The sequence below is a fragment of the Podarcis pityusensis genome (assembly GCF_964106645.2).
Source record: "Podarcis pityusensis genome assembly, chromosome: 6".
In the NCBI taxonomy this organism is placed as follows: domain Eukaryota; kingdom Metazoa; phylum Chordata; class Lepidosauria; order Squamata; family Lacertidae; genus Podarcis; species Podarcis pityusensis.
The window spans coordinates 91,802,531-91,820,716 of record NC_138030.1 but is presented as its reverse complement, the minus strand read 5'-3'; the positions used below and the strand labels follow the sequence as shown (position 1 = coordinate 91,820,716).

General features: G+C 42.2%; 2 protein-coding genes across 6 annotated transcripts in view; both read right to left on the bottom strand.

Annotated features, from left to right (window-relative positions):
• LOC308480537 (sterol O-acyltransferase 1-like) overlaps positions 1-18,186 on the bottom strand; it is a 308,289-nt gene that overhangs the window by 116,650 nt on the left and 173,453 nt on the right. The window lies entirely within an intron of this gene.
• Positions 1-18,186, bottom strand: part of CFH (complement factor H) — a 54,694-nt gene that overhangs the window by 29,698 nt on the left and 6,810 nt on the right. For all 5 annotated transcript variants that reach the window (XM_081012045.1, XM_081012043.1, XM_081012044.1 and 2 more), the window contains exons 2-11: positions 15,792-15,983; positions 14,573-14,678; positions 14,048-14,124; positions 12,279-12,473; positions 8,906-9,076; positions 7,340-7,513; positions 6,049-6,249; positions 4,440-4,622; positions 3,749-3,925; positions 54-230 (exon numbers count right to left, since the gene is read on the bottom strand). In XM_081012045.1, coding sequence (XP_080868171.1) covers positions 54-230; positions 3,749-3,925; positions 4,440-4,622; positions 6,049-6,249; positions 7,340-7,513; positions 8,906-9,076; positions 12,279-12,473; positions 14,048-14,124; positions 14,573-14,678; positions 15,792-15,983 — 1,653 coding nt within the window. The remainder of the gene's footprint in view (positions 1-53; positions 231-3,748; positions 3,926-4,439; positions 4,623-6,048; positions 6,250-7,339; positions 7,514-8,905; positions 9,077-12,278; positions 12,474-14,047; positions 14,125-14,572; positions 14,679-15,791; positions 15,984-18,186) is intronic.

Below are 18,186 nucleotides of genomic sequence, written 5' to 3'. Positions count from 1 at the left end.
TATCAAGGCTGTGTTATATACTGGTAATTAAACAATGGTATTTTATAACTTACGCAGACATTCAGGATTTGGACTCCATCCATTCTCTGTGCATACTACATGGTCACCTGTGGCCTTTTTAATAGTTTCAAACCCATCTTTACATTTGTAGTGAAGTGTTTCTTCAAACAAGAAAACCGATTGACTTGTGTTAAAGATTACATTATTTTGAGTTGGTACTTGGCATGTCTCTGAGGAAATAAAGAATGAATTATATTTATGATTGGTTTTATAGCATCAGTTTACATGCTCTAAAATCTTGCTAGTTCAGACTCCATGAACATACATGTGAAATTAAGATTTTTTTGCCCCAATATGTATCACTTTACAGTTGTTTAAATAGAATTGCCTTTGCCATTCTACCACCAATTCACTCAGTTTGGAGAGTCCCTTTTGGAGCTCTTCACTGTCTCTTTTTGTTACAATGACCATGAACAATTTAGTATCACCAGCTTCCCTGGCCATTTCACTGCTCACCTCTAACTCTAGATTGTCTATGAGCTAGTTAAAAGGAACAGGTCCCATTACTGATTCTTAGGGACTTCACTTTCTGAATCCCTTCATTCAGAGAACTGTCCATTTCTTTCTTCCTGCTGGTTAACCAATTCCTGGTTCATAAAGGAACTTCACCTCTTATTTCATGACTGCCAAGCTTATTTAGGAGTCTTTGGTGAGATACCTTGTCAAAAGCTTTTTCAAAGTCCAAGGGGTCAACCAGATCACCACCATTCATATGTGCCTGCTAACACACTCAAAGAACTCTACTAAGTGGGTGAGACAGGATTTGCCCTTACAGCAGCCAGGCTGTTTCTACTTCAGCAAGATTTCTTTTTCTATATGGTTGGTTATTTTATTTGTCACAATACTTTCCACAAATTTCCTCAGAACAGGCATTAAGCAAGCAGAAATTAAGCAACTTTAACCTCGTACCTATGGGACTGCCTCTCTTGGTATGCCCCGCGGAGGACCTTAAGGTCCACAAATAACAACGCTTTGGAGGTCCCAAGCCGCAAGGTGGTTAGATTGGTCTCAACTAAGGCCAGGGCCTTTTCAGTACTGGCCCCGACTTGGTGGAATGCTCTCTCACAAGAGACTAGGGCCCTGAGGGACGACATCTTTCTGCAGGGCCTGCAACACAGAGCTATTCCGCCTGGCTTTTAGTTTGGACTCAGTCTGACCCTTATATTTCCCTCCCCTTGTGTTTTCGATTTATGGGCTACTATTAAAATAATGCTGCATTATAAATTGTATTTTAACCTGTATTTTAATAAACTGGTTTTTTGTTTGTTTGTTTGTCCCCCCCCCATTATGTTTTATTGTAATTTTATTGATGTTAGCCACCCTGAGCCCGGCTCTGGCCGGGGAGGGCGGGGTATAAATAAAATTTATTATTATTATTATTACTACTACTACTACTACTAATAATAATAATAAATTTTATTTATATCCCGCCCTCCCCAGCCGAAGCCGGGCTCAGGGCGGCTAACAACAATAAAACAGTACAAAGTACAGCATAAACAACAGTCTAAAATCATTCATTATAAAATTAATTAATTCAAGCCACTGGCAACCATTGGGCCAGAGCTCTGCGAAGATTGCCGAGGGAGGGAGTCAGGCTGTGCCCTGGCCAAAGGCCTGGTGGAACAGCTCTGTCTTGCAGGCCCTGTGGAAAGATGTCAAGTCCCGCAGGGCCCTGGTCTCTTGTGACAGAGTGTTCCACCAGATCGAAGCCACAGCCGAAAAAGCCCTGGCTCTAGTTGAGGCCAGCCTAACTTCTCTGTGGCCTGGGACCTTCAAGATGTTTTTATTCGAAGACCGTAAGTTTCTCTGTGGGGCATACCAGGAGAGGCGGTCCCATAGGTACGAGGGTCCTAGGCCGTATAGGGCTTTAAAGGTTAAAACCAGCACCTTAAACCTGATCCTGTACTCCACCGGAAGCCAGTGCAGCTGGTATAGCACCGGGTGAATGTGATCTCGCAGCGAAGACCTCGTAAGGAGTCTCGCTGCAGCATTCTGCACCCGCTGGAGTTTCTGGGTCAGTCTCAAGGGCAGCCCCATGTAGAGCGAGTTACAATAATCCAGTCTGGAGGTGACCGTCGCATGGATCACAGTGGCTAGGTCAGGGCGAGAGAGGTAAGGAGCCAACTGCTTAGCTTGGCGGAGATGGAAAAATGCCGCCTTTGTTATAGCTGCAATCTGTGTCTCCATGGAAAGGGAGGTGTCGAAGATTACACCCAAACTCTTAACGGACGGTGCTGGCACTAATTGCGCCCCCACAAGAGATGGGAGTTGCCCCCCCAATCCCATATTGCCCCGTCCCAGCCACAGGACCTCTGTCTTCGAAGGATTTAGCTTCAACCGGCTCCCACGTAACCATCCAGCCACAGCTTCCAAACATCTGGTCAGTGTGTCTGGGGCCGAGTCAGGATGGCCATCCATCAACAGATAGAGTTGGGTGTCATCGGCATACTGATGGCAACCCAGCCCAAAACTCCGAACAAGCTGGGCGAGGGGGCGCATAAAGATGTTTAAAAGCATCAGGGAGAGTATCGCACCCTGAGGTACTCCACACACCAAGGAGTGGCGCGATGACAATTCCCCCCCAAGCACCACCCTCTGTCCCCGACCAGAGAGAAACGAGTGCAGCCATTGAAGGACTGTGCCCTGGATCCCCACGTCGGCAAGGCGGTGGTCCAGAAGTTCGTGATCGACCATGTCGAAAGCTGCTGACAGATCTAGAAGAATCAGCAGCCCCGACCCGCCTCGATCCAGCTGTCTACGAAGATCATCTGTTAGGGCAACCAGAGCCGTCTCGGTCCCATGACCAGCGCGGAAGCCGGACTGGAATGGATCCAGAGCCAATGTTTCATCCAGAAAACCACCAAGCTGTTCAGCAACCACTCTCTCAATCACCTTACCCAGGAATGGAAGATTCGAAACCGGGCGGTAATTGGATAGATCTAAAGGATCTAATGATGTTTTCTTTAAGAGAGGGCGCACCACTGCCTCCTTCAGTTCCCCTGGGAATGTCCCCGTGCCAAGGGACAAATTGATGATATCCCCCAGGAGGGCCCGCACCTCGTCTGGACATGCTCTAATCAGCCAAGACGGGCACGGGTCGAGAGGACAGGTGGTGGGCTTTCCAGCTCGGAGGAGTCTGTCCACATCGGCTGGGGATATCCGGTCGAAGTGGTCCAATACTGGACCCGAGGACAGTATTACTACTACTGCTACTATAACTTCCAGGCTCTCCCTGGATCCCATTTTAAAAACTGGAGATACATTAGCTATTTTCCAGGCCTCATTATGAAGGCTAATCTGAGGGACAAGTTACATATTGTAGCTAAATGGACAGCAATTTCACATTTGAGTTCTTTGACTACTCTAGGATGGATTTGCCAGTTTGCATTTCATCAATGAGGCCTAGAACTTTGTCTCTCATCAATTGGTTGGCAAGAAAACAACTTCTTGTTGTTAGTTTGAGTCTCCTGCTGTAATACGTTCCTCAATATTTTGCTTTCGAAATTACTACCACTGAAAGAAGATGGAGGAAACAAACAGAAGAAGTCCATATTGTGTAGAGTTTAGCCAGGTTGCACATGGTTATCAGAGCAGACTGCTTTTTAAGCTTAAGTTAATGACTTTTCCAATGTGTGGTCTAAACCAACCCATTTTTCATCCATAATACAAGATTCTTTAAACTCCTTACTGATACACTTTGGTTCAGGCTTCCACCCTTCTTCATGGCATTGTATATCTCCCGTTTCAAGTCCTTGTGGAGTTGTGAAGCCAGGCTGACAGCGATATGATGTTTTGTCATTCAAATTATATTGGTTTCTTCTTTCAGTGAAAAAGCCGTTTGGTGGTTTCGCGGGTCGACATATTTCTAATGAGGAAAAGGAACATATTAGATACATGAACCCATAAATTATGGTAGGCTTTGTTAGCTAAGAATCAGCTTCTTGTGAAGTCCACTACAATGTTTCATAAATTTCTCAACTGAGATCTAGTCTGGTTAAGTTATGTAGCTCAGGTTTTAGAGAGACTTTAAGGTTCATTCCACAGCCTGTTAGAAGTCCCACCCTTTGAGTACAAATATTAAACAAGTTCTTCCAGGTTCAGCTCCATCTACCACATGTTTGGTAAGTACCCAGACTGCTTGTGATTGCTTCACCCAGTGAAGAGATGTTAGAAGAGATAGGTGCTGCAAAGGCCTCTTTCCTCTGCTACTCATTACAAATCAACATGAGATTTGCAAACATGCACATCCTTAAGCTTTCCTATAACTGTGAGAAGTCCAAGAAAATAATATAATGTACTGGTTGTTCACAGCAGGACAGGGCAGGCTCCAGGTTCTCAGGTTCTATATTGTCAAATTGGATTCCATGAATAACACTTACTTTTTACATTACAACGTGGAGTAGGTGACCAGCCATTTCTGGTGCACACGGCCTTAGCTTGTTGATTTATAGGGTCATATCCAACCTCACAAGAATACGAAATTTCATCATCTTCTATGAACTTCTGCCAAGTATGGGCATTGAATGTACCATGTGCAAGCAGTCTAGGAATATCACATTTTTCTAAAAGGGAGGGAAAAGGTTACATCATTGACTGACACATATTTTGGCAATTGAAATCTTATTTTAAAGATAGATGGTGCATTACTCAAGAGACTTGGTTTAAAGTTCTCCTATATGCTTTTGCAACATATAGATGTAGAAAATAGACACACAATATGATTCATAAAATAGGTCTTTTATGGACCCCTTCATGTGTTGAAAGAATCTTTAGGCGCCACAGTAACACACCACTTTTTTTCTCTTTTAACAAGCTTTCCTAGCTGCTTAAATACAAATTGATCCGATTCATATTTGAAGGTGAATCTGTATTTGAACATGAATGTTATTTGCCTTCGCAAAACAATTCAGAAACCAAAACACAGACATCCTTTGAAATTCTCACTGCTCTGAATTTTGCAATGCAGTTCTCTGGCCAACTGATGTGTAGAAAGGTGCATATGCTAGGGTACTGTGTGGATTAAAATACATACATATTTGGAAAATAGCATACAAAAATGCATTATGTAGGGGGAAATGGCTTTGCAAAAATGTGTATGTTAGGCAAACTGCCATTCAATATTAGCCAACATTTATTGACAATTTGTCACTACACACACACACACACACCACACAAACCAATAAACTGATGTGGAAATGTGGAGAAATGAACTTAAGATTGGAAAAATTAGAAACCCAAAGAAACTAAAACTAACAGATTTGTCCATCACTAACTAGAGGCCCCTGGAAGCGGGGGGACGGGACACATTGTGATGTGTGACGTATAGAGAAAAGGAGAGGTGACTCCATAGGTATCGGAGGGCAACCATTTTTTCGCCATACAATTACCCAGGAAGGGGTGTCACATCATAAAGCACTATGGCCACCAGGTACTTATTACACCAAACTTGAGCAGTTAGATTTTTTGTTAAAGGAAAAAGTGTACCATGGAACCCCTTCATATACCATTATAACTATTATTTTTTATATTTAAAGAATAGGCGTATTTTTAGGATTTTGTCTTAAAATATTACACAGGCATTTGACAGAAGGGACTTACAATGTACTTGTGTGGCGATCACAAGGATGAGAGATTAAGATGATCCAACCCACCCCTACGTCCATAGCCACCTGCCCAAATGCCAAGATCTTCCGCTGGTATCAGGGGGTGGTGATCACACAGAAAGCCTTTCCATCAGCCCCCCCCCCACTTATGGAACACAATCACCACTACCAAATTGGTCAGCCTGGTACTCAGCTTATTATAATTTTGGTGCCATATGAAGACATTTTCATATTAAATTTTAAAGTTTTCCGCTCTGATTACTCACTGTCTAACCATGTTACACATTTTCCTTCCACATTTTTCGGAATAGGCATATTTTGTGTTTGCATATGGTCGTTTCCATTTCTGATCAAAGTTGAGAATGCAAGGGAAATGTTAACTTACTGAAGCATTTTGGTTCTGGACTCCAGCCTAATTTGGTGCATGAACTTTTACCCCATGTTTCTTTATTTATTGGTAGAAAACCATAACTGCAATAATAGTCAACTGTTTGTCCCACCCTTCTTGGAAAATAGTGGTTTCGCCAGCGTTCGTAGGAATCAGATAGTTGTCCATTCTCAATCCGAATATAGTCACAGTTCTTTGCTTTGGAGAAGATGAGAAAAAGGTTAAGCCAAACATAAATAAATCAGGATGTTCCACTTGCTATTTTCCTTGGGCTGGCTGGTTTAATTGAGGATGCACATTTGGCTCAAGTGTATCAGTGTCTGAATTTTATCTGGGTTTCCCTCTTTGGTCTGTGTATGAAAACAGAAATAGATGACTGTGGCAGAAGATGCAGGTGGTCCCCAGACCCACGTTTGCTGCCAGGAACAGTCAGAGCTGGGGAAAGACAGTTTGCTGGGGCTTGAAGACCACAGTCTTCTCCAGCCCAGAGATAAGCTTTTGACCCTTAGAACAAGGACATAGGGTAATGGTGCAGGGAACTCCGATATTTTAGTAAGCATTGAAATCAAATCTTTGCAAAAAGCTCAAGCCTATGCAGACATTCAGTCGGATGTGCCTGCATCCCTATTTCTGTATACCTGAAGGAGCGTCTCCACCCCCATCATTCAGCCCGGATACTGAGATCCAGCTCCGAGGGCCTTCTGGTGGTTCCCTCATTGCGAGAAGTAAGGTTACAGGGAACCAGACAGAAGGCCTTCTCGGTAGTGGCGCCCACCCTGTGGAACACCCTCCCTTCAGATGTGAAGGAAATAAGTAGCCATCCTATCTTTAAAAGACATCTGAAGGCAGCCCTGTTCAGGGAAGTTTTTAATATTTAACGCTGTATTGTTTTTAATACTTGATTGGGCACCGCCCAGAGTGGCTGGGGAAACTCAGCCAGATGGGCGGGGTGTAAATAATAAATTATTATCATTATTATTATTTCGTCCGATATATTTGTGAATGACGGCAATAAAACTTTGTACTTGGGAACAACATTTCAGTGGGCAAAAATCTGACCCCTTATACTCTGACTGTGAATAACCCAGCCTCCATCCAAGGGACCCCATGTGCCTCCATGCACAGCCCCTCACATCCAGTAATAGAGCAATAGGTAGAGGTTCTTGGCTCTTCCTTCACACACACCTCAACTATCATCGTGATGAGCATATAATTCATAAACTACAAAGTTGGATGCATATAATGCTAGTTGTTCATGTTTTGAAACTGCAAAGAGAAAGCTACTTACGAATACATATCGGAGGAGGAGACCACCCCGTCTCTGTACACGTGGAAGTGGATTGGCGGTTCTGAAGCTGATACCCAGACGCACACTGTGTTTCGATTGTGTCTTGATATTCATAGTGACTCTGCTTAGGATGGTAGTTGCCATTTTCTATTTGGGGTGGGGAGCAGACAATTTCTATGGAGGAATACAAGGAGGACACTTGGTCAACAACAGATCAAGCAACAAACTCTTTCCCTGGCTAGATATAATTCAGTACATCGGTATGAGAACGTATTTCTTATTTGTTAAAAACAAACTTCAAAGCGGCTTATGAAATATTAATAATTTTTTCAATAAGATAGAAAAGCAATAATTTCAAAGACCAAAGTCTTAATAAGGAATGGGGGAAATTTATATCTTAAAAACCATTGTAAACAGCTAAAATCGTTAGGTTGGAATAACACTTGCAGTTTAATGGTAAATTTTGGACATAATGCAGATGCAAAAGATTTGGATTATTATAAAAGATGCAGGATGAAAGGACTAGCAATAGGACCCACAAAGGAGATAAGGGTTAGGGTTAGGGTTAGGGTTAGGGTTAGGGTTAGGGTTAGGGTTAGGGTTAGGGTTAGATTCTGTGGAATCTTGTTTCTATATTGTATGTTATTGTAAAATTTAATTTGAAAAACCCAAATAAATTTGCAAAAAAAGAAAGTAAACAATAATAATAATTTTAAACTTTCAAAAAGATAAAATAACAGTATAATAAGAACAGATTAAAATTCACATCTAAACATCCTAGCAAAAGATTGCAAAACCAGAATCAGCAGAACTTGCTAAAGGAAACTTACTTGATTAACAATACGTATTTTTAAATCAGTCAGTTTCTGAATCGGGGTGTGTGTGTGTGTGTCAAAGCTCATGCAAAAGTCCCAGGCAGTGTCTGAAGATCAGGCTGGGACAGACCCCTGTCTTGAAACCATGTAGAGCCAGACTGCGCTAGATGGGGATAAGGCAGCTTCCTTTGCTCCTATGACCATAGCCACCAGATGAAAAGGAACAAAAGCACACGTATTCTGTTCTTGGATCACCAAACTATTATTCCCTTTAAAATAATATAAGCACAGTGCTGCAACATGCCACTGCCATTCTAGATCTTCCTCTCTTCCCTTTCTGCTGTCATAGATGTTTTTTGTGAACCACCCTGAAACCTCCGGATTATTGCGTAGTATATAAATTCAAATTAATAATAATAATAATAGTAATAATAATAATAGGTGCCTTTCCGGACACCACTGTAGAAGGAGCATTCCCTCCTATATGCAAGATGTGAGTGATGAGTAAATAAATACCGGTATAAAACACAAAATGGCATAGTTTTAAAGGTGTAAAAATCATTGTCCCGATTCACCAAGGACAACGTTCTGATCTATTTTAAATCATCTAATCCAATCCACTTGACTAAAATTGCAATCTTGTGCACAATTCCGTCAGAGAGCTGTGCAACAGAGTGGGCTTACTTCAAAGTAAGCATGCACAGGGTTACACTGAAACGACGACAGCTCTAGGAACTGGAAACATACGAACCTACGCACGCAAGTCTTGAACTCCATCCATTCCGAGTGCATGTAGCATCCGATCTCTCAGCATGCTTGTACCCATTAGAACATGAGAAGTGCACTCGGTCCCCCTCTTTGTAAAGTTTCTTTGGGTTTAGTATATATCCATGATCGATGTTTTCTTCTTGGCAAGTAATTTCTACCGCAAAATACAAACAAAATTTCCGCATTAGAAGAAGAAGAAGAAGAGTTTGGACTTGATATCCCGCTTTATCACTGCCCTAAGGAGTCTCAAAGTGGCTCACAATCTCCTTTCCCTTCCTCCCCCCCAACAAACACTCTGTGAGGTAAGTGGGGCTGAGAGACTTCAGAGAAGTGTGACTGGCTCAAGGTCACCCAGCAGCTGCATGTGGAGGAGCGGAGACGCGAACCCGGTTCCCCACATTACGAGTCCACCACTCTTTACCACTTCACCACACTGGCTCTCAGGAAACGAGGTGTTAACTTGTAACAAAAAGAGATGTAATGCAATGTTTCTAAAAAGTTTCTTCCATGAACAATTCACTGTATTCCCATTTCTAAGGTGCCAGAACTCAGAAGGAGTCACGCAATCATGCACGAGAGCAGGCTAAATGCAGAACTGAAGTCATAATTCTCATTCAGGAGTGAACTAGATTCAAGCCCAGTGACATAAAATATTCTCAACAGCTTCCATATGTTTCCTATGTGTTGAAAGAATCTTTAGGAGTCACAATGACACACCACTTTTTTCTCTTTTAACAACCTTTCCTAGCTGCTTAAATATGAATTGATCCTATCAATATTTGAAGGTGAATCTGTATTTGAACGTGAACGTTATTTGCCTTCGCAAAAAAATACAGAAACCAAAACACAGGCATCCTTCAAAATTCTCACTGCTCTGAATTTTGCAATGCAGTTCTCTGGCCAACTGATGTGTAGAAAGGTGCGTATGCTAGGGTACTGTGTGGATTAAAATACATACATATTTGGAAAATAGCATACAAAAATGCATTATGTAGGGGGAAATGGCTTTGCAAAAATGTGTATATTAGGCAAACTGCCATACAATATTAGCCAACATTTACTGACAATTTGTCACTATATGTGTGTGTGTGTGTGTGTGTGTGTGTGTACACACACACACACACACACACACACACACAGTTGTGGCTGGCCGGCTGGTGTGGGTGGTTTGGCACTGCTCACCTGGGCTACCCAATATCATACATTGCTGCCAACTACCAAGAGTGGGGGGCAAGGCAGTGGGGAGTTGTGACACAGGTGCAGTGGCAGAGTCAATCCAGCACTGCCACTGCCACTGCCACTGCACTGTGCTGAGCTCCTCACTGCCTTGACCTTCATCTTTTTCTAACTGGCAGTGATGCCAGGAGAGCAATGCTCCCCTACCGGTGACTGCAACAAGGGTTACTGCCTCCCTATCATCCTGAGCATTTCCCTTGAGCATTGTGACTTGTTTCCTCGAAAAGTGAATGCCTATGTCATAGAAGCACAACAAAGGAAGTGAGCTGTGGTGACCTTGCCTCTCCTCCCCTGCTGGAATTGTGCTTGCCCTCATTGCCTAAGGATTTTGGATGTGTGAAAATGCCTTGCTCTACACTGGATTGCTTCTGCGCCTGGCCACAATCCAATATTTGGCCATTCATTAGCCCAGGTGAGAACAAAAATGGCCTTTCCAAAAACACTGTCTCTACAAGCCGGCATCTGGAAAGGCTAGTTGCCCCATCCCCAGGTTTGAACATGATACTCTGGATGGCAGAGGTACTCTATCCAATTTACACAAAGTACTCATCTCCATTGGGAAAGGTGGAGGGCACAAGGAGAAGGGGACAACAGAGGAAGAGATGGTTGGACAGTGTCCTTGAAGCTACAAACATGAGTTTGACCAAACTGCGGGAGGCAGTGGAAGACAGGAGTGCCTGGCGTGCTCTGGTCCATGGGGTCACGAAGAGTCGGACACGACTAAACGACTAAACAACAACACTCATCTCTTACTTTTTCACTCAGCACCAATGGCTGAGAACGATGTGCTCAAGCAGCTTCTTAAACTACCTGTGACAGGAAGCTTAAAACACCCTACCTCTTTTTTGTAGATGGCTTGTCTGTTGTGTCAAGTAACATCCCCCCACCTTTTAAGGAAATAAAGCATTTAAGAGTGCCCCCATTGTTCAATCTTCATTCAGTCTTTACGGGACGTCATCAAGATTGCTCCAGCCTGGTTCAGCTTTCCCCTCACCTCTTTCTCTACCTTTTACCCTTGCCTGTCCTCCATCTTTGTCATTTACTTCCATTTTAGCCAGGTACCTAGAGAGGACAGGAAGCCTCAAACCTCCCCTTAAAGCTGTTTTTCAATGAACTGAGAACGTTGAGGAGAATCCAAGTTGCTTGCTTTCGAAACCACACCATGTCGGGCTCAAAGGAACCTATGCATGTACAAAATCCCTTTAATTTACATGTCAGGGTTGTTCCATGAAATCTAGGCCTCTATTACAGTGTGCCAGATTCCTAGCAACCTCTTCTTGCTTTATAACATGACAGTAGCTTTCCCCACCTCCCTCTCTTTCTCTTCAGGTTCCACTCCGTGGTCATAGTTATAGGCAGTTGCACATTTAGTGCTTATTCTTCTGTGATAAATATGTACAAGCCTTGGTTTTGTACCTCTACTGCTGATTTCCCCCTGTTACTGTAAAAAAGAAAATGTCCCCATGGTGAACCATCTTCTGACCCCCAAGTATTGGAAGACATGCTTCCATTGATGGCACATGTACACATGAACATCACATGTGATAAGGGACACATGTTAACACACCATCAATAAATTCAAAGATTCATTAAATTGTTGATTTAGTTAGGTAAAGCTAAGGGGAACTGCAGACCCTATTTCCCAGGGATGTCCCTATTTTCCAGGGATGTCCCTGATTTAGAGAAGCTGTCCTGGTGTCTGAGTTGATCCTGGAGTGTCCCACTTTTCCTTAGGATGTCCTTATATTCATCAGAGAAATGTTGGAGGGTATGGAGTTATCTGACCCCCGAGCCATCTTTAGGTAATCCTTTATAGTTTAAAAAATGTTATTATGTTTTTATATATGTTGGAAGCTTCCCAGCATGTCTGGGGCAACCCAATTAGATATGTGGGGTATAAATAGTAAAATTAACATTACGCAATGGAACATCCCTATTTTCATCAGAGAAATGTTGGAGAGTATGAAATTGATGGATCTAATTTTAAATGAACAGCCCTATTATTTTATACAAACTCTCTGGTGATAATTTTTGGCATGCAAAAGGGGCTTTAAGCACTGAGCTTTAACATATCTTCTGCTGCTTTTGATTGTTCATTTTATCCCCTCCTCCCAACTAACCTACACATCTTGGTACATCATCACTCCAGTTTCCATGAGCTGTGCAAAAGATTTGTTCGGACCCCTGGATTTTGAAACTTCCAGAGCATTCAAATCGTAACACTTGGCCAAACAGAAATTCCTGGTCTAAGTCTTGTACTCCAGTCATAAGGATTCTTCCATTTTCTGGTGCTTTTACTGGGAAACACTTCATCACTATAAAACAAATAACAATGTCATGCAAAGTTTAGCAAGATATTTTTTGAAGGTGATCAAGAAAAACAGTAGAAAATTAGTAACATAATTACTACAACCATAATACAGTCGTACCTTGGAAGTGGAACAGGAGCCATTCCGGAAGTCCATTCAACTTCCAAAACATTCGAAAACCAAACTGCAGCTTCTGATTGGCTGCAGGAAGTTCCTGCAGCCAATCAGAAGCCACGGAAGCCATGTCAGATGTTCAGGTTCCAAAAGAACGTTCACAAACTGGAACAAACACTTCTGGGTTTGTGGTGTTCGGAAGTGTTCCAGGGCATTTGGGATCCAAGGTACGAATGTACTCAACAGAAGACATTCAAGTGTACTATTTATCAACCGAAGAGGAATGCAGAAAATGCAATTCCCCCATCATTTTCTGATTATTTCCGTCTGTCTCTTTCCACTGTGTTGGGAGAGACATCTATCCCTTGGCACACAGGAAACAGGAAGCCTGGCCCAGACTGAATTATTGAGCAGATCTATCAAAATTAAACCTGGCTGTGTGTGGATTTAATACACACAAGATTGTCTGTTCAGTTTTTCTTATCTTTGCCAATGGCCATAACATACAATCTATAGCCTAAAGCGTTGGCTATCACAGCAGCCAAACATTCCTTTTAAAACCAGTAAATCTTCAATATCTACAGTATGAATCGCTAGCTATATCAATGTTTCCATTAGCAAAGAAGAAACTATTCCTCCACAAAAAAGTAGACCAATATTAATAGATTCTCAAAATTTGGGAATGAGACACAGGGGTGACTGCGCTGTTTTGTGATACATGGTTTATTTACACATACATAGAACTTGAGTCTATGATGGAGGGATTCACAGCATCAACACCCAAATGGGTCTTGCGTCTCCCATAGACCCAACTTTGGTTTCAAACAGGCATCAAATATTGTGCTCTCCCTCCAGCTCTTCTGTTTCTCCTTCATATAACACCTAACTCTAACCTTTCTAACCTAAGCTCTGTGGCTTTATCTTTGAGGGAGAGGCCCCAACCAATTGCCATCTCACAATGAGTTCCCTTGACCTTTGTTGTCTTAATGGCCCATCTCAACACAGGAGGCTAGCTGAATTTAACTAGCTTTGAACACTTGCTGATTCCAGGGGATTCGAAGTGCCTAGCATACAGCCTAATACACATGGGTCTGGCAGCCAGTTTTAACATCCCAAGCCTTCATTGAATTCTAACACTTGCTCAGCTTGGAGATTATGGTGGTCTGGCACCAACAAATTTATAACACTATGGAATCCTGGGAGCTGTGCGAACAAAAGAGAAATGCTTCTTGCTCCAAGTAAAACAATTAAAGGACAAAGGCTCAGATTCAGTCCCCCTGCACACATAAAAAGAACATCCAGAAATACACAGAGGGTTGCAGTACCCTGGAAAGCTCCTCTGAGTTCCCCAGCCTTCAAAACAAAGGAGAAAGGGAATAAAAGAATTGGTGGAAGCTACCTTAGAGAACCTTAGACAATTCCAATGTACTCTGAATTTCAGTCAAGATCTCTGAAGGTCCACTTACCTTCACAATGAGGGACATCATTGCTCCATCCATCTGCACGACAATCCCGGTAATTTGTATGACTGAGCATCTTGTACCTGGAAGATTTTTTAAAAATAAACTGAAACTTTTTTAAACTATAGAATTACATGAGCTTCAGAATTACATCAGCTTCTGTAATATTACTTTGAAACATGATGAGGCTTCTGGAAAAGAAAGAGCATTTTCTAGTTGTTTCTAGGGATGATACAAATATTCAGGAACAGCTGCAGCTTGCACACCAGGCAAAGTTGACAAAAATAATTTGCAGCCACTTGTTTTCTTCTGACTGAAATACCTTGCGGTGAAATGGGTGCCTTAGCCCAAGAGCAGTCAGGCACCCCAGCACTACCCAAGTACAACCACCCATTTAAGAATATAATATACACCTGATGCTCTCTTTTTTTTTAATGAGTTTTTAAAAATCAGTAGAGTTTTTAATCATAAAGCAGCTGTCCTAAAAATACTACCATGATTAAATATCTGAAGGAGGGAGGGGAGACTTACCCATCATCACATCGATACACAACACGAGCGCCAAAGACAAATTCATTTTCATTAACAATATCAAAAGAGCCAGACTGAATATCTCCAGGATGTCCGCATGGCTTTTCTGAAAATTAAAAAAAATGAAATGTAATGCATTATAACACTTCTGGTTAGAAAAACATGGCATTTGAGAACCATGCAATGTTAGGAGGAATATATGAGATTGTGAAGAACAGCCTTGCACCTTGTCTCTCCATGAAGAAATAGAAGACATTCAACATCACTGAGCTCAAAATTCCCCCACTCCTGCTCTGATTCACCAGGTGCCTCTTGTAGAAAAATTGGGGTGGAAGTCTTAAGTTGCTTCAAGCACCTTCTTTTAGAAGTCATAACCAGGGAGATACGAAGCTGTTTGTGGTGGCAAACAACTTTTCTTCAGAACATTGTATTTGGCCCTCAGCTTCCGTGTGTGTCCGTGTTTGTGTGTGCAATGATTCTTCAACATCAACTTTGTTGGACTGGTCATGTTGTGCAGATACCTGAATATCATCTTCCAAAGCAACTACTCTATTCCAAACTTAAAAATGGAAAGTGTAATGCTGGTGGTCAACAAAAGAGGTTCAAAGACTCTCTCAAGACAAATCTTTAAAAATGTAGTATAAACACCGACAGCTGGGAAACACTGGCCTGCAAGCCCTCCAATTGGAGAACAGCCTTTACCAAAGGTGTCACGGGCTTTGAAGATGCTTGAACTCAGGATGAAAGAGAGAAATGCGCTAAGAGGAAGGCACGCTTGCAAACCCTCACAGTGATCAACTCCCACCCAGAAACCTATGTCCCCACTGTGGAAGGACGTGTGGATCCAGAACTGGCCTCCACAGTCACGTACAGACTCACTTTTAAAACCATGTTTATGGAAGACAATCTTACTTGGCTATGAGTGATCACCAAAGAAGAAGGAGAAGAGAAGTAGTGTAGGTAGCATTCAGCTTTCAGTTAAAAAGGAAAATGATAATATTTCTCCACCTCTCTGAGTGGAAACAAATAATGGAATCCAAATGTCAAACAAAAAAAGAGAGATAGTGCCTACAAACTGAAATAGAACCTTGTGGTCTCTGTTAGAATGCTAAAAAAAGTGAGTCATCCCAATGATTATCACAAAGAGAAAAAAATTAACTGCTCAAAATATTTCAATTGCCTGTGATTCTGAATTCTGCAAAGTTATGCTTTTACTTACTCCTGCATTCCACATGTGGTACAGATTGCACCCATTCTCCATCATTGCACTGAAATCTAAGGCGCCCAAGTTTTATATATCCAGGCCGGCAGTTGTAGATTACTTCTTCCCCATGGGAATAGGATGGTTTGCCTGGTAATTTTGCAAGTTCTTCACGGTCTCTTCTTGGGGGTGGTCCACAGTCATTTCCACCTAGATACAAGTGGGGGGGGGGGAAGCATCAATCAAGCATGACTTCCAGGTCCTGTACACTAACATTTAAAGTATCTGAAGAAAAAAGAGCAAGAACTGAGGATTCCAATGAATAAAGCAATAAAAACGCTGACTTCGTAACTGTGATTGCTACCTAACCTCCCTTCATTGTACTATAAGTCAGGTTTGAGCAGAAAGTATGTTGCTGTCCATCAGTGGAAAGTGTTCAGAATACCCCGTTGCTGGGATTCTCACAAAATACTGGTCTTAGCCAGTAACACACTAATTCAGCAAGGACACTAATCAATTGAATACCTTACCTGGGAAGGTGACAGTGATAATGGGCTAATATTGATCAAGAGAATTTGAGTCTAAAAAGGTTGTTCCAGGAGTGTTCTTCAGGGAGGCTTAGTGAAGAATTAAGTTTCGTAGACCTACACCCCACCCAGTTAGATGCAATGCAATAAAGTAAAGTAAAGGACCCCTGACAGTTAAGTCCAGTCGTGAATGACTCTGGGGTTGCAGTGCTCATCTCGCTTTACTGGCCGAGGAAGCCAATGTTTGTCCGCAGACAGTTTTTCCGGGTCATGTGGCCAGCATGACTAAGTGGCTTCTGGCGAAACCAGAGCAGTGCACGGCTGGGATTAACATGTGAAACAGATTGCAGAAAGGCTGTTAGATATCTTGAGTGGTGTTCAACTGAAGAGCTGCTGTTAATGGCTGTGAAGTCAAGAGGTGTGGATGTTTCTTCATCAGATTTAAGCTATTAAATTAGATTAGTTTACTTGTATTGTTTTATGCAATATTGTTTCATTGAAGCAATCGTTTGCATTGTTTTACACAATGTTGTACAGATTGATCTTTTTTATTATTGATGTTAGTATTATTTCTAATTGTTTCTCTTTATCTCTTTTGAATGGTTATTGTTCATCTGATATGTTGTAAGCCATTTGGGGCACAATTTTGTGGAAATGTGGCACAGAAAGAAGGAGAAATAGTAATAGAAGAATGGTTAAAAGCTTTAAATTCAGGTTAGAGGTATTGCTTTTAGAAGCCTGAAACTTTCCCTCTAAACTCTATATAAAAGTAATCAAGAACTGAGATAACACTGATAAGTACATTTTGTTTGTTTGGATTCAAGTTTCAAGTTCAATACATTCTCTTTAATGACTTGATGAATAGTGAACTTTATGGAATTAATACATTAGTGAATTAACATTTGGTTAATGATGACAGGTGGAAGGAGGAGGTCTGTGCTCATGAAGTGATACTGGTGTTATTTTAAAGGGGATGGCCCATGTACAACCAGACGGTTGTTGGCATCCGTCTGTCTCGAGAGACAATGGAGTCTGCTTCTGGGGGGTGAAGTTAGATTGCTACATTAGCAGCACTGAAGTGACCTCTGTGGTGTGCAAGCCTGGGCTGCTGAGACTAGCCATGCTGATGTGGTCCAAAGGAAAACAGAGCAATACTTTTAGCACCAACTTGGCTGCAGGAGTTGCCGGAAGGAGGTGTACAAGGTGCCATTCAACCAAATTAGGGACTCTACTCCGGATTTGTGTAGTGTTTACTGCTTAGCCTTTTCCTCTCCTGAAGATATCCCACAAGGCAGTGGAGGTTTAGGATCAGAGACTTCCTTCTCCTAGACCAGCAGTTCTCAACCTGTGGGTCCCCAGATGTTGTTGGACTACAACTCCCATCATCCCTGAGCTCTGGCCTTGCTACCTATGGAAGATGGGAGTTGTAGTCCAACAACATCTGGGGACCCACAGGTTGAGAACCGCTGTCCTAGACAAACTTCATTGCCCCTCACTTCTTTCTACAGCACGTGCAGAAATCACCTTCATGACCATTGGACCCACTGTTGGCCTCATCCACTCAATCCATTAGAGCTTGTCTTATTCTAGGAGCCACAGGCGAGAGCTGAGTGCAGGGTGGAGACCAACAATGGTCAAACTACCCCAGAACAGGCACGATTGCCCCCTACCAGAGGTACTCTTCCTCCCCTAACATCCCATACAAAATCAGACTAGTGCAAGGCAATTCAGATTGCTCTGCCAATCAATTAACTGAACGGCATGATCCTACACAAGGCTACATGAGCTCAGTGGTTTAGGAATGAAACTGATTCATCTGACTTAATACTACATTTGTAGTCACTGGAACATAGCCTCAGACTATTATTGAAAAAAGATTCAGCTCT